This window comes from Geotrypetes seraphini, chromosome 9 (genome assembly GCF_902459505.1).
Source record: "Geotrypetes seraphini chromosome 9, aGeoSer1.1, whole genome shotgun sequence".
Taxonomy (NCBI): domain Eukaryota; kingdom Metazoa; phylum Chordata; class Amphibia; order Gymnophiona; family Dermophiidae; genus Geotrypetes; species Geotrypetes seraphini.
Window position 1 is genome coordinate 46,112,957 of NC_047092.1, and position 15,016 is coordinate 46,127,972.

The following is a 15,016-nucleotide window of genomic DNA, read 5'->3' on the forward strand; positions in this document are numbered from 1 at the left end:
TGTTTTATAAAGCTGGTAGGCAGAAAAGAGTCTTCAGTCTTCTAAAATCGCACCATTGGCTTCCGGTTGAGCAGAGGATCATGTACAAGGTTCTCCTGCTGATGTTCAAAGCATATTGGTTTGGAACTCCAGAGTACTTCGCTCGTCTCACCATCCCCTACAATCCAGTCCAGCCCCTGTGCCCCCTAAATGACACTCGCCTAACCCTACCTGGCCCATGACAGGCACATCTGGAGTGTAGACATCACTGAGCTTTTTACTTTACTGGACTGTCCGATTGGTAACCTCTAACCCCTCGTTATCCGCAACATTCCCTCTCTCAAGGAATTTAATGTTGCCGTCAAAACATGTCCATTCACTCAAGCCTTCTCACCTGCTAAACATATGGCTATATACACCCACCTAACAGAGAAATACAGTTTACCACTACGGTACTCCCCTGATATTCGCGGGGGTTCCGTTCCAGAAACCCCCGTGAATCTTGAAAAACCGCGAATACGGTTTTTCATGAGGGAGACTGAAGAGGGCAGCAGGAGAGCAGCTGGAGCGCCGCAAGTGCAGGAAATCACTCGCGGTATGCTCCGACCGCCTCTTCCTGCACTAAGTCGGGCCTTATCCAATCAAGAGCTGCGTGTCAAAGCAGCTCCTGATTGGATAAGGCCCGACTTAGTGTAGGAAGAGGCGGTCTGAGCATACCGCGAGTGATTTCCTGCACTCGCGGCGCTCCAGCTGCTCTCTCCCGCTGCCCTCTCCTTGTTGGTGGTTCGCGGTCGGAAAATACTGCGAACCACCGACCACGAACGACGGGGGGAACACTGTACTGCCAGGCCACCCATGCAGTCTTCATCTTTCAAATTGTCTTCCCATTTCCTGTCTCTCACTCCACTTTAGGTGTTGAATGAGTTATTACCCTCCCTTCCTAATCTCATATCGGCATCCTTTTCCAACATTTTGATTCCTCGCTTAGAATGTCTTTCACCTCACTTTTATGCTATGCAGGTGCTACACTACTTTCCTATCTACAGATTGGTGTTCTTTTTCAATTTTATCAAAATGCTTTTTAGATTGTAAACCACTTAGGGCTCCTTTTACAAAGGTGCGCTAGCGTTTTTAGCACATGCACCGGATTAGCGTGCGCTAGCCAAAATGTATCACCTGCTCAAGAGGAGATGTGTGCAAGGAAGGGTGTACATAGGGTGGAACAAAGATGGGACCAATTTTGCAAACTATGGCCTAGATGCACTAAACGCTCCGATCGTGTACCAATGGTCATTAAACCAATTTGACTGGTTTAGCGTCCAACCGAATTTGCCGACCCGATGTTTAAAACGGCTCACCGCGTGGTTTTCCATGTGTTCGTACATTCTCCAACTCTGGCATGCAAACAACCTCATTACTATTAAAATGAGGTCATTAATATTTAAAAGAGCCATCTGATCGATGGCCTAACATTGCAAAGCCATAAGCGGACCAATAATACCAACCTGAAAAAAAATGACTGGTCTAGACCTGTCAGTAACTGTGTTACCGATAGAAAACCAAATGAAAAAAACACGGCAGACCTATGGAGACAGATGTTGTGTGTGTGTGGCTCTTTCCGTGTACTCTAAAGATGCCCAATTCTAGATACCCTATTATATAGAACTGTCCCCATCTACTTTGTCTGCAATGCTGCAGCCCACATCACTTTAGGCTTTATTCTCATTTCCCTTTCATTAAAAAACAAAACTTGAGAAATGAGGTGAAGACTTTGACCATTGCCAGACTACTCTTGGGAGGGATCCTGGCAAAGTAAGTACTGTAGTTTGAATGCAAAGCTTAAATGATCATACGATTTAAAAAAAAACCCAAAAAACCCAGAGCTGACAGAAACTTTCAACAACAAAAGGTCAGATTTGATCCTTCACTGCCAGGCCACAAAGTACCAGAAATTCCACATTTACTGGAGGTATGTGGAAAGCAGCCAAAGAAAGGTCAGGCAGCTTAGCTGGTACTGCAATTATAAGCAGGAGGCATTTCCGGCCATTGAGGAAGAGGAACGAAACATGAGGAGGGCAGTTCAATGCAGTTAAGGAGACTAGATGCTGAGAAAATGGAGCTCTCCATTCCTGAGCTTATTGACCTCTTTTACAGCATAATCTTTTAATGAAACAAAACAATACCACCACATCCCAAAAAACCTCCCAGCACAAAAAATTTTACTCGGAGTCTTCCTGACTGATTATAACTTATTTTACTATAATAAATGCATTTCCTGAAGTCTCATTTGTTTTGTCTATGCCCTGACTAGATTTTAAAGTTCCTTAAAGCAGTGTCTAAGGGGCAGATACACAAAGCCTACATGTCTCAGACTGATTTTAGCCAACTAACTGAAACATTATTTTTGAGGGCAATGCAGAGACCTTCAGCCACTGCTTTACTGTACATGGAAACAGTGACTGAAAGTCCTATGTTAATGAGTTCACAGGTATTTAAATGAGCTCATTAACAATTCCTTCTAATGCTCAACCTCCCCTCCCCCCACAAAAAAAACCTGCCCTAACACCTGAAAACTACTGACAGCTCTGAGCTGTCAATAGTCCTGTGTTAACTTCCAGAAACCCCCTCCAACTTGTAAATTCCTGGATGGCCCAGTGGACCCCTCTGATCCCTCCTGAACCAACATGGCCCCAGGTCATGCCCCCTAGCAAACATATTGCTCTGGTGGCCTTGTGAAATCCCTCCCCTCATACCTTTAGTTGGAGGCAGGAAGAAAGCCACCTCCCTTCCTGCCTCTGCTAGGCCCACCCTTATCAAAATGGTGGCATACAACCCTACCCAGTGCATCACCAGATGCATCCTTTTCCTTCTCTGTTGCTGAAGATTTGGATTGCACTTTGAACTATATGAGATACACGGGGTGGAGGATGCAGCCTCAGGCACTATGCTGCTATGGTTTTCCTAGCTCTGAGATGGCATAGAAGGAAGAATGAGCAAACTGAGGGTTGGCAAGATAGCTGAGAGTAATTTGACATTGGTGAGGGGATGAGAGGTGAGGAGACACGTGTTCTCGTGTCACCAGCAGGTCAACCTGAACTTCTAATCTTCTGCAGAGACCAAACAAGTTTTGCAGCAAGGACAGATAGTATGGTCCTTACCATGGCCATGGAAAGTGTAAAGCTAGGGCTCTGGTTTAGCAACACAGATCCTATGAACATCAGGGAACCCTACTGATGGGAGGTCATACAATTAAGTTCGCAAACTTGCCTCCATGTGCTTACATTGGCAGCACTGTACAAAAATCTCAGTAAGGTTTCATAACCTTGGTATATCAGTGTCTCACAGCTGTGTTCGTGTCGACATGTAGCAGGGTCTTGCTGAGTGGCGTTCATTATTGCTGTTGCATGTTTTTGTGTGCCATTGTAAGAATGTCACAGCTTGAATTAGAGCAATGAACAAACATTAAATTTCTTGTTAAACTTGGCAAGAATGGAAGTGATATCAGGGACATGTTAGTCCAAGTGTATAGTGATAATGTGTTGAAGGAAACGGCAGTGTACAAACAAATTAAATAGTTTTTTTTCTGAAGGGAGAGAGTGTTGCTGATTAAAAAAGGTCAGGACGGCCAGTAACAACCAGAATTGATGAAAACATTGCAAAATATCCACTAAATTGTGCGTCAAAATCGTTGGCTGACTGTGGGAAGTATAGCAGACCAAGTAAACATCGATAGAGAAACAGTTAGGAAAATCTTAACTGAAAATCTTGGCATGAGTAAAGGAGAGTCGACATTTGCCTAGACCTATTGGAGAGGCAAGATGATGTTTTGGGCCATGTTATCACTGGTGATGAACAAAAAACAGCAAGGGAATATATTTATCCAAGGTGATACTTATAAATCACTGTTGTACTAATCACCTTTGTTTTACTTCAAACTCTAATTGCAACACAAGCTGATGTGGTTAAGTGAACACTCAGACCCGCAGCTGAGGTCCGGTGAAACAAGTTCACGGAGCAGCTGTTAAGGAGACCATCATTGTTGTTCACAGTCTCTTCCACCAAACAAAGACTAAATGACAACACATAAACTTGAAGAAAATAAAAGAATAAATTTAACAGCAACTTAACTTTGAATGGTGTGGATGATACACATAACTGCTCCGGGCTCCTCCGTTTATTCACAATACCGACCCCCCAACCTAGGTTTCACCCGCTGGCTTCTTCAGGAGGGGTACTACAATTACAAGATGACTCAAATCAGCACTACACCACACAGCTTGCTAACTTAATAAACACTACATTTTGAAATACTCAATATAAACACTCTCTCTGCAACTTACCGGCACAAACACTCCATACTGCACACACACGCACTGCTGACAAGAGGAACTTCCCAGCAGGCTACGCTTTAAATACACTCCCCTTTTGCTACCTGCTACGTCATCACTCCTTACATCATGAGTGAAAGATTATATTTGAAACCATTCAATATCATTGTTTAATCCTGCGGGGGCCAAGGTATGCCATTGGAATATAAACTTCTGCTCTAAATAGAGAAGATGTTGAGTAATATTTCCGGATTTTTTATGAGCACACATAAGAACAGTATATTGTAATTCCTCAATGGAGTGCTGTTGTTCAATCCAATGGCTCACTAGGGGGGCAGTAACACGTTTGCATCTTATATTGCTCAAATGTTCGGCAATGCGAATTTTAATAGCACGCCGAGTAGAAATTCTTTCTAAGAACAGGCACTAATTGTTTGTCATCTGCAGTAATATATTGTATTATTTGCCCTTGTAGGCTATATTATATAGGACATACTCGGCGTGCTATTAAAATTCGCATTGCCGAACATTTGAGCAATATAAGATGCAAACGTGTCACTGCCCCCCTAGTGAGCCATTGGATTGAACAACAGCACTCCATTGAGGAATTACAATATACTGTTCTTATGTGTGCTCATAAAAAATCCGGAAATATTACTCAACATCTTCTCTATTTAGAGCAGAAGTTTATATTCCAATGGCATACCTTGGCCCCCGCAGGATTAAACAATGATATTGAATGGTTTCAAATATAATCTTTCACTCATGATGTAAGGAGTGATGACGTAGCAGGTAGCAAAAGGGGAGTATATTTAAAGCGTGGCCTGCTGGGAAGTTCCTCTTGTCAGCAGTGCGTGTGTGTGCAGTATGGAGTGTTTGTGCCGGTAAGTTGCAGAGAGAGTGTTTATATTGAGTATTTCAAAATGTAGTGTTTATTAAGTTAGCAAGCTGTGTGGTGTAGTGCTGATTTGAGTCATCTTGTAATTGTAGTACCCCTCCTGAAGAAGCCAGCGGGTGAAACCTAGGTTGGGGGGTCGGTATTGTGAATAAACGGAGGAGCCCGGAGCAGTTATGTGTATCATCCACACCATTCAAAGTTAAGTTGCTGTTAAATTTATTCTTTTATTTTCTTCAAGTTTATATGTTGTCATTTAGTCTTTGTTTGGTGGAAGAGACTGTGAACAACAATGATCCGTGAACTTGTTTCACCGGACCTCAGCTGCGGGTCTGAGTGTTCACTTAATCACATCAGCTTGTGTTGCAATTAGAGTTTGAAGTAAAACAAAGGTGATTAGTACAACAGTGATCACTGGTGATGAAACATGAGTGTACCAATACGACACAGAAACAAAGCACCAAAGTGCACAATGGAAGTCAGTCAATTCTCCACAACCAAAAAAGTTCTGCCAGTCCGAATCAAGAGTCAAAACGATGTTGCTAACCTCTTCTTTTTTTATATATCAGAGGGATTGTTCAATATGAATTTGTCCCAACTAGACAAACAGCTAACCAAGTTTACTATTTAGAAGTGCTGAAAAGGCTGCATGAAAAAGTTAGATGAATAGGACCTGAACATGTCGCCAACTCAGGGCTCTTACATCACGATAATGCGCCAGCTCACATGGTACTGTCTGCGAGGGAGTTTTTAGCCAGAAAACAAGTAACTGCATTAAACATCTTCCCTACTCACCTATCTGGCCCCCAATGGCTTTTTTCCTTACCCAAAGATAAAGGAAATATTGAAAGGAAAACATTTTGATGACATTCAGGACATCAAGGGTATACGACGACAGCTCTGATGAACATTCCAAAAAAAGAGTTCTAAAATTGCTTTGAAGGGTGGACAGGCGTCCAGGAAAACCTGGACATGTCCCCTTTTTAGAGGACTGTCCGGCCTTCTGGACAGAATTTCCAAAACCTGGCATTTATCTGGGTTTTGGAAAGCCCCAACAAGCTCCGGCTGCATCCGGAGGGCCCCTGAGCATGCATGGATGATGTCACACACATCCATGCATGCTCCAGGCCCTCCAGATGCGGCTGGAGCTTTTCCTGAAGAAGATAGGAGGCTTTTTGGAGGTGTGGCTGGAGGCAGAACAGGGCAGTGCTGGAGGCGGAACTGGGCAGGGCTGGGGGTGTGGTCATATTTCCAGGGTTTCCCAGAGAAAAATATGGTAATCCTACCCAAGGGGAGTACTTCGAAGGTGGCTGTAGTGATATTCAGCAATGAGGTATGTAGCACTTTTTCTAGGATGAGTTTGCAAACTTAATTGCCAGACCTCATTTGGTGACAGCACAAAATGCAGAGGAAGGAGTCAGATTTACAAGAGTGCTTTAAACCCTAAAAAAAGGGAAGGTTATCTTCAGAATGCATGAGTGTCTAAAAGGCAGTCATTCGAAATGGATAAAGTTACTCATAGACATTAAAACTCCCTTTATAACTTACACTTCCTCGGTAAAGGCTAGAATGTTCAATGATTCAAGTCCAAAATTTCTCTTCTTGGTTATGCTAGTGTTCCTAAGAAGAAATCTCCACAGCTTTAATGATCATACACTGTGGAATGGATTCTATAAATGGCACTGCAAATTAGGCACCATAAAAAATTGGCAATAAGTGCTTTTTGTAAAGGGTGTGTACCTTTAACAATATAGCTTAAGAATGGATCTTAGGCCTAACTATGGATGCCAGACTTATGCCTGCTAAAACCTGGTTGTGCTCAAGTTAAGTTATACAACACTGGGTCAGTGTGCCTCCCTTGGTTACCATGCCCCTTTGAAGATACACACTATGGGCTGGATTCACAAAGGAAACTGATTATGTACCGATCGGTTTGCGACCCCTTTACTAGCAAATTTTCCTCCGGCCTGATTCACTTACCTCTCCTGCGATCCGCTTCGAATCTGTGCATGCAAATGAGGAGAAACACATGCAAAGTAGACAGGGACGCGATTCACCAACCAAAATTTTAAAACTGACTGGGCTGGACGATCAACCCAAGAAGCGACGGCTGGAGACCAGTCAAAAACAACTTTCCGACTCTCCAGCTCCATAGAAGACCTGCTCTGTCCTGATCTGTCTCCTGCCTGATCTCCCCGAATGTCGCCCTGCTCTGCCCCGATCTGTGCCTCCTGCCTGCTGCCCTGCTCTGCCTCGATTGCCGCCCTGCTCTTCCCCATCTCTCCTGCCTGCTCCTGCCCTTCCCCGCACTGCGAGTCCGTGGTTTTAACCTGCGAGTTTAAAGCGGGTTAAAACCATGGGCTCACAGGGCGAAAAAAAAAAAAGATTACGGCTCTGACGGGCATGCACAGACCATCTACAGAAAAGCGATCTGTGCCGACAGATGGGGGCGTTCCTCCGATCGCCCCCATCTGCATATTTTTCTTTTCTGACTTCGTCAGACCTGCCCAGACCGGGCCTGATTGGGCAGGTTGGTGAATCCAGCCCATGAGAACAGGGCACACTGCCTTATAGAATAGTGAGCAGCCCGATGCACAAGCAAAAACCTAACTAGTGCCATTGTCAATTGTTAGCGCCCAATTATTGCCATTAATTGGCTCGTTAACCAATAAGTGGCATCTCAGAATTCTGGTGCGCAAATTTGGGTGACCTTTATAGAATCCGGGGGGGGAGGGGGTGTCATTTCTCACTATGCAGGCAAATAAAATATGATTACAAATGCTATCATCAACATTTGCATTGCAAAAGCTAGTTTAATACATTATTATATTCTGGGGAAGGAAATCTGATCCTTACTCACCTGGTATGTAAACTGAACATTCTTGGGAGAAAAGCCTATTTTTCCATTTATGTCCACCTTAACTGTGCCCGACAGCTGTTCGTTTGCCTCCTGGACCTCACACACAACCCTAATTGAGAAGAAGATTGTCTGATGAATATTTGTAGAGCAGATTTTTAAGCAAGCCTTGTAAAAATGCTACACATGTATACAGACTCGAGCTAAAGGCGTTGTACAGTGGTACCTCGGTTTACGAGTGCACCGGTTTGAGAGTGTTTTGCAAGACGAGCAAAACATTTGCAAAATCGGTGCCTCGGAAACCGAGCATGGCTCGATTTACAAGCACCCCCTCCACAATCCGGCACCCCCCCTGCCTCGAACCGGCATCCCCCCGCCACGATCCGACCCCCCCCCGACATGATTGAGCACCCCCCCGCACGATCCGACCCCCCCCGACACGATTGGGCACCCCCTGACACGATCCGACCCCCCCCCGACACAATTGGGCACCCCCCTGCCGCTTCTTACCCTCATCTGGGCACTCTTGAAGATCGGCCCTCGTCTGCTGGGCCTTGAGCATCTGAGCATGCTCAAGGCCTGCGAGTTTCCATTATTTCCTATGGGGAAACTCGCTTTGAATTACGAGCATGCTTCTGGAACGGATTATACTCGTAATCCAAGGTACTACTGTATTTGAAACTTTCTGCTATATCTGGACTTGAATTGATCCGACTGCCTAAAACAGCTCATGCCTAACTTTGTCTTGTACTTCTGGTAATCTTAGGGCTCCTTTTACTAAGGTGCGCTAGCGTTTTTCGTGCACACAGCAGATTAGCGTGTGCTAACCCTGTGCTATGCGGCTAGAACTAATGCCAGCTCAATGCTGGAATTAGTGTCTATCGCATGGGACATTGTAGCACACGCTATTCCGCGCGTTAATGCCTTAACGCAGCTCAGTAAAATGAGCCCTTAGTTCTTGTTTCCCAACTGGTTCAGAAGGAGCCACTGGGGGCAGGCTTGAGCATTTCTGCTCTGCTTCTGGGCTTGTATCCATTTGCTTCAGTGTTTTAAGTTCAGTTGTGTCCTCAAAAAAATGTATAAACACAAAACAAAATGAATATTTAAACTTAAATTAACAAAATGAAGCAGCTTGCAAACAATACAGGAAACTAAACAAAACAAAATGTTTCTTTCCTACACATCCAAAAATAAATACAATCAAGAGAATATTAAATATTTTAAAATATTAAAAGGATTTGACATAATAGACCAGGAAGAAGCATTACTGACATTTTCAGACGTGACACGGACAAGAGGTCATAGCCTGAAACTGTGTGGCAGCAGGTTCAGGACAAATGTCAGAAAGTTCTTTTTCACACAGCGAGTGGTGAGCGCTTGGAATGCTCTCCCGGAGGAGCTTGTGGCGGAGACTAGTGTTCAGGGTTTCAAGCGCAAGTTGGATGCACACCTTCTTGCAAATCATATCTGGGGATACGGGTAACCCGGGTCTCCAACAAGGAGCACCTAACTGGGCCTCCGCGTGTGCGGATCGCCGGACAAGATGGACCTAGGTCTGATCCGGTGAAGGCGTTTCTTATGTTCTTATGAGAAAAACTTTTTAACTAAATACATAACTCAGTTCTCAAACAATGTAATCACAAAACAAGAGAATTCAAGTAGATTCAAAAACACATACAAAAAATGACAAAAAACGATAAACATAAATATAAATGTGTGCTTATTTTATTTTGGAATGCGTATACCTCAGAATATTTTTCTGCCAGCATTAATATTTGGTTCAAGTCATGTATAATTCTCATCAAACTTCTGGTCTGGACTTGGAATGTGGTGGAAAGTTTGATGTCAGAAAACCTTACCCTCAAAACCACCTCCAAATTTCACGCAGTTTGATGTCAGAAAACCTTACCCTCAAAACCACCTCCAAATTTCACGCAGTTTGATGTCAGAAAACCTTACCCTCAAAACCACCTCCAAATTTCACGCAGTTTGATGTCAGAAAACCTTGCCCTCAAAACCACCTCCAAATTTCACACAGTTTGATGTCAGAAAACCTTACCCTCAAAACCACCTCCAAATTTCACACAGTTTGATGCCAGAAAACCTTACCCTCAAAACCACCTCCAAATTTCACAGTTTGATGTCAGAAAACCTTACCCTCAAAACCACCTCCAAATTTCACACAGTTTGATTGATGTCAGAAAACCTTACCCTCAAAACCACCCTCAAATTTCATACAGTTTGATGTCAGAAAACCTTACCCTCAAAACCACCTTCAAATTTCATACAGTTTGATTGATGTCAGAAAACCTTACCTCAAAACCACCTTCAAATTTCATACAGTTTGATTGATGTCAGAAAACCTTACCCTCAAAACCACCTCCAAATTTCACACAGTTTGATGTCAGAAAACCTTACCCTCAAAACCATCTCCAAATTTCACCCAGTTTGATGTCAGAAAACCTTACCCTCAAAACCACCTCCAAATTTCATACAGTTTGATGTCAGAAAACCTTACCCTCAAAACCACCTCCAAATTTCACACAGTTTGATGTCAGAAAACCTTACCCTCAAAACCACCTTCAAATTTCATACAGATACTTACTGGCATCACTAGGTGTTTTAAAAAAGCCTCTGTGTTCACCAATATAAATACTAGAGCTTTTTTTTCTGCATTTGCAGATCGAAAGGTTCACTTTCTGAGCTAGATGACCTATTAAAATGTATCCTCTGTGAGGGGTAGTTTCAAAGTTATTCCATCTGTAAAGCCTTTTTAAAATGCAGAAGGGGCCTTAATTATGAATGCAACAAAATGTAAAAAGCTCTTTACAACCTTACAACCTACTCAAGACATAATATTAGAATTAAAATCAACGAGGCCATGTTTGAAAAGGGTTTAAGACTAAAAGTAGTCCCTACACAAAACCAATGCTCAAAGGTTCACAGTCTCATTTAGTCCTCTTTAAACCAATCCTAAGTAACCTTTCTGGACACTCAACTATGCTTTTCTGTCTGGCACAGAAAGTTTCCAAATATTGGCACCATTAAGTTTAAACTTTATCTAGGAAGATCCAACCAAACCAACACTCTTAAAACTAAAGTCATCTAAAAGGTAGAAGACCAGCAGGGGCAGAGGTAGGCAAAGGGAGCACCATCTTGAAGGATGAGAACAGACTTCACTTTCCATATTGATTAAATCACTGGCTTCTCTAGAAAGGCTGCCATTTTCTTTCCAGCTGTGGTCCCCTGGTCCACACAGATGTGATCTGGAACCATTAATTTGCTCAGCAAGGGTCAACTACAAAGCCAGGCCTGGATTTATGCCCAGACAATTTATGCTAATAACTAAGGTGCAAATTTTGATGGTGCCAAATACCCAGGTTTAAAAGAAGCCCAGTTCCATTTACTTTAAAGCTATGATCTCTGATGAGAAATCTCTCCTCTGCACTGCACTTGGGACCTGCCTACAGATGCCAACATCTTTAAATTCAGTCCTTTACAAAGCGCCCATAGTGAGGACTTTCTTAGTATTCATCTGGGTTGGTTGTGACCTAATATACAATTAAAAGGCTGCATGGCTTACATCAAATCCATCTTCTACTGACATTTGATCACAATTTTATTCCTCCAATCATCCTTCATGTTTCCTGGGGGTAGGGTGGACCATTCTGGGTGCCAGTGCCTCTCCTCCCCCTCCGGTGATGGTATGGATCTCTGAAGGACACCCTTTTGCTGCTACCTCTTCAAACTCTGACATCACTTCCTGTTTGTGAGGCCAGGAAGTGATGTCAGAAGGCAGGCTCAGCCAGCATGAGCAGTGGGTATTCCAGCTTGCTTGCTGCTATGGAAAATGTGAATAGGTAGGGAGGAGAAAGGTCGTGGCGATGTTTGAGCGGCAGAGAAGAGTTCATGAGGGGGCACATGAGGAGGTGATAATGGGGGCCTCTGCCCTGGGCGCTTACTTCCCTCGCTATGCCACTGCCTGGTAGATCTTATTATTCATTTCATACTGCAAGTAGGCACAACAGATAGCAATTACCTTGTTGAAACAGAATAGAACTCTTCTTTGAATATACACGGTATATCTCTTACAGAAATACTAGTCACATCCTCAGCTCGAATCCCCAAGTTAGATCCTCTTATTGTCAATTGAATTCCACCCAGTAATGGTCCAGTGGTTGGCTCAATCTAGGGCAAATAAATAAATATCAATCACATATAAATTTACATACACAAAATAAGCAATATACAACATTCTAACCACTTTTCGTTGTTCAAATAATCAGCTGCTGTTGACGTATTCCAGAGAACAACCAAAACCAGGCTAAACACTGTAGGAGATCAAAAGACTATTTCTGTTCAACAGCAGTTAACATACATTAAAAACAAGGGTAAATAGTAAAATATTAAACTTACGCTCGTGATGACTGGATTTGGGCAGTCGGTGACAGGCTCACTATCGCACAGGTCTTTATAGATGCATCTGGTACTGGGGTGATTGCACCAAACACACTGGTACTTGGGATCCGCAGCGAGGCACAAGCTGCAGTCGCTCCGGCCATAAGAACAGTTGTATAAAACCGCTATAAAGAAAATAAAGATGTTCTGAAAAAAAAAAAATGCTCACTAGTGCAGCTTTTCTAAAGCCAGTCCCGGAACATCGCCTAGCCAGTCTGGTTTTTGGGATATCACAATCAAGATGCATGAAATTTGTCTGCAGTGGAGTTAGTGCATCAAATCTCTCGTATGCCTATTCATATGTGTGTTTTTGTATAGTATGGATGTGATGGCTGAGCAGATTGGATAGACTAGACATGGGCAACTCCGGTCCTCGAGGGCCGGAATCCAATTGGGTTCTCAGGATTTCCCCAATGAATTAAGCATGAGATCTATTTGCATGCACTGCTTTCAATGCATATTCATTTGGGAAATCCTGAAAACCCGACTGGATTGCGGCCTTCGAGGACTGGAGTTGCCCATGTCTGGGATAGACCATATGGTCTTTATATGCTGCCATTTTCTTTCTTTCTAATGTCTCCTATCCTTCTGAAAAGGAAAGATGAGGTTTACATTAAAAGCTAATCATAAATAAACTCACTGGAATCATAGCAGCACAAATAAATGTTATTAGATATAACAGTGAAGTCTCGTGAGCCTGCCCTAACACCACCATTATCACTGGCTGGAAATATACATCTAGAAAGTATCACATGTTGATTTGTAAAAAGACTAGGCCATGGCATAAGTTAAGATTTTCTTTAAAAAAATCTTTGCTCATTTCCACTTCTCCATTGAATAATGAAATGCTATGAATACCGGAAGCTCTGCGAGATCAAATTTCTTTGGAAAGGCAGGCAGTTGAGAGCATGGAAGTTATTTTTAATAATTGTATTCGCCATCAGTCTTCTACTGGTGACATGCAGTACAAAGACTCCGAGCCTTCTATATAACCTCTCCCCCAGAGAAACCAGTTACATTCATTGCCAGATAAGAAAACTTTGGCTATGCACATAGCTGCCTATTCCTTGAAGCAGCAGAGACTGGGTGTGCTGTAGGAATCACACGCATTCTCTAAGGCAGTGTGTTGCAAACTTTTTAATCTGCGGCACACTAGTCTCGGGGCAGCAGCTGGAGGGCACCCGGAAATGCGTGGATGTCAGTGTGATGACATCACACATATGCATGATGTCATCATGTCAATGTTCGTGCATGGGCGGTTGTCCTTCAGCCGCAGTCCTGAGCCTCCTATTACAATGGGGGGGGGGGGGGGGGGGAAATGGAGAAGGAGTGTCACAGGCACCGGCTTATAGACTACAGCACCTCTCCTCCTCGTCGGCATCTCGCAGCCTACCTGGAATCTGCCACGGCACACAGTTTGCGATACACTGCTCTAAGGTGATCACAAACAGCCTCTTGGCACAACCTGCTATTTCTCTCCAGATCCCCAACTTGCCTACAAAGTGCACTGTACAGGAATGCCCATTAAAATAGGACACTAGGATAAAAGGAAATGGGTTTCTTTCTTCTCAGAAGCGAGCAGTAGCAGCAGCAGTACTTGGATTTCTCAGACATTTCATAACACATCTTGGAAGGCATCTTTCACTTTAACACATTCTGAAGAGGAAAAAGTTTTAAGTTTTAACCATAATGTCTTCCATACCTACCTTTCAACTTGCTGTCAATCTTTTTACCATCCACTTTAACATAGAAATTAAGTGGCAGCGTTTCATTTGTTTCACGATGGAACTGGGGAGGGAAAAAAAGTCACAAAATCAAGATACCACCAGGCATTACAGCAATTTTATAGTTTTCTTCTCCTGTATGTTTTTTTTTTTTTGCTTTTAAGAGGCCACTTATAAAATTCCTTCACAACAATGTTAGAGGCTACTTTCTGGTTAAGGCAAGTAAAAGATGCAAAAACTCTGGGGAACATTTGCCAGAATGTTTCCTAAGGGCAGGCCCCATCAGTTACATTCATTAAAGTCTAGTTGCTTTTTTTTTTTTCTTGGCAAAACTGGCATGTGAAGGATGACTGTGTGCACCGGTTTTCACTAAATTTTGAACTAATCAGTTGCTTGCATGGTAGCACATCACAACGCTCATTAATTCACAAATTTAGTAAAACTGGATGGAGCAGATTAGGTGCAAATTCTTACTACCTGGGAAGGAGCAGAGCGACCTTGCAAATTCTCTTAGAAGTGTGGGTTTGTGAGGCAAACACGAACACTTCAATTGCACTACCCTTTACCCACATGACCAATATGGGCGTGTGAGCAAAATGATGATAATTTTCAGTTTTGGTGGTGGTTTAGCTCTTCTATTTTGGCATATGCTAAAAAAACTGAAACCTAAAACAAAATTAAAATGAGGCCTTTTTTTCTGTTGGTTCTGTCTTAGATTAGAAACGCCACAAATAATGGTGCTTTAAGTTGCTGCATATACTCAAGTATGAGAATG

The 15,016-nt window shown here is 43.0% G+C and overlaps 1 protein-coding gene across 3 annotated transcripts in view; it reads right to left on the reverse strand.

Annotated features, from left to right (window-relative positions):
- Positions 1 to 15,016, reverse strand: part of PLXNB2 (plexin B2) — a 621,264-nt gene that overhangs the window by 103,009 nt on the left and 503,239 nt on the right. For all 3 annotated transcript variants that reach the window (XM_033959733.1, XM_033959732.1, XM_033959731.1), the window contains 4 exons: positions 14,224 to 14,305; positions 12,476 to 12,642; positions 12,099 to 12,247; positions 8,063 to 8,171 (listed from right to left, as the gene is read on the reverse strand). In XM_033959733.1, coding sequence (XP_033815624.1) covers positions 8,063 to 8,171; positions 12,099 to 12,247; positions 12,476 to 12,642; positions 14,224 to 14,305 — 507 coding nt within the window. The remainder of the gene's footprint in view (positions 1 to 8,062; positions 8,172 to 12,098; positions 12,248 to 12,475; positions 12,643 to 14,223; positions 14,306 to 15,016) is intronic.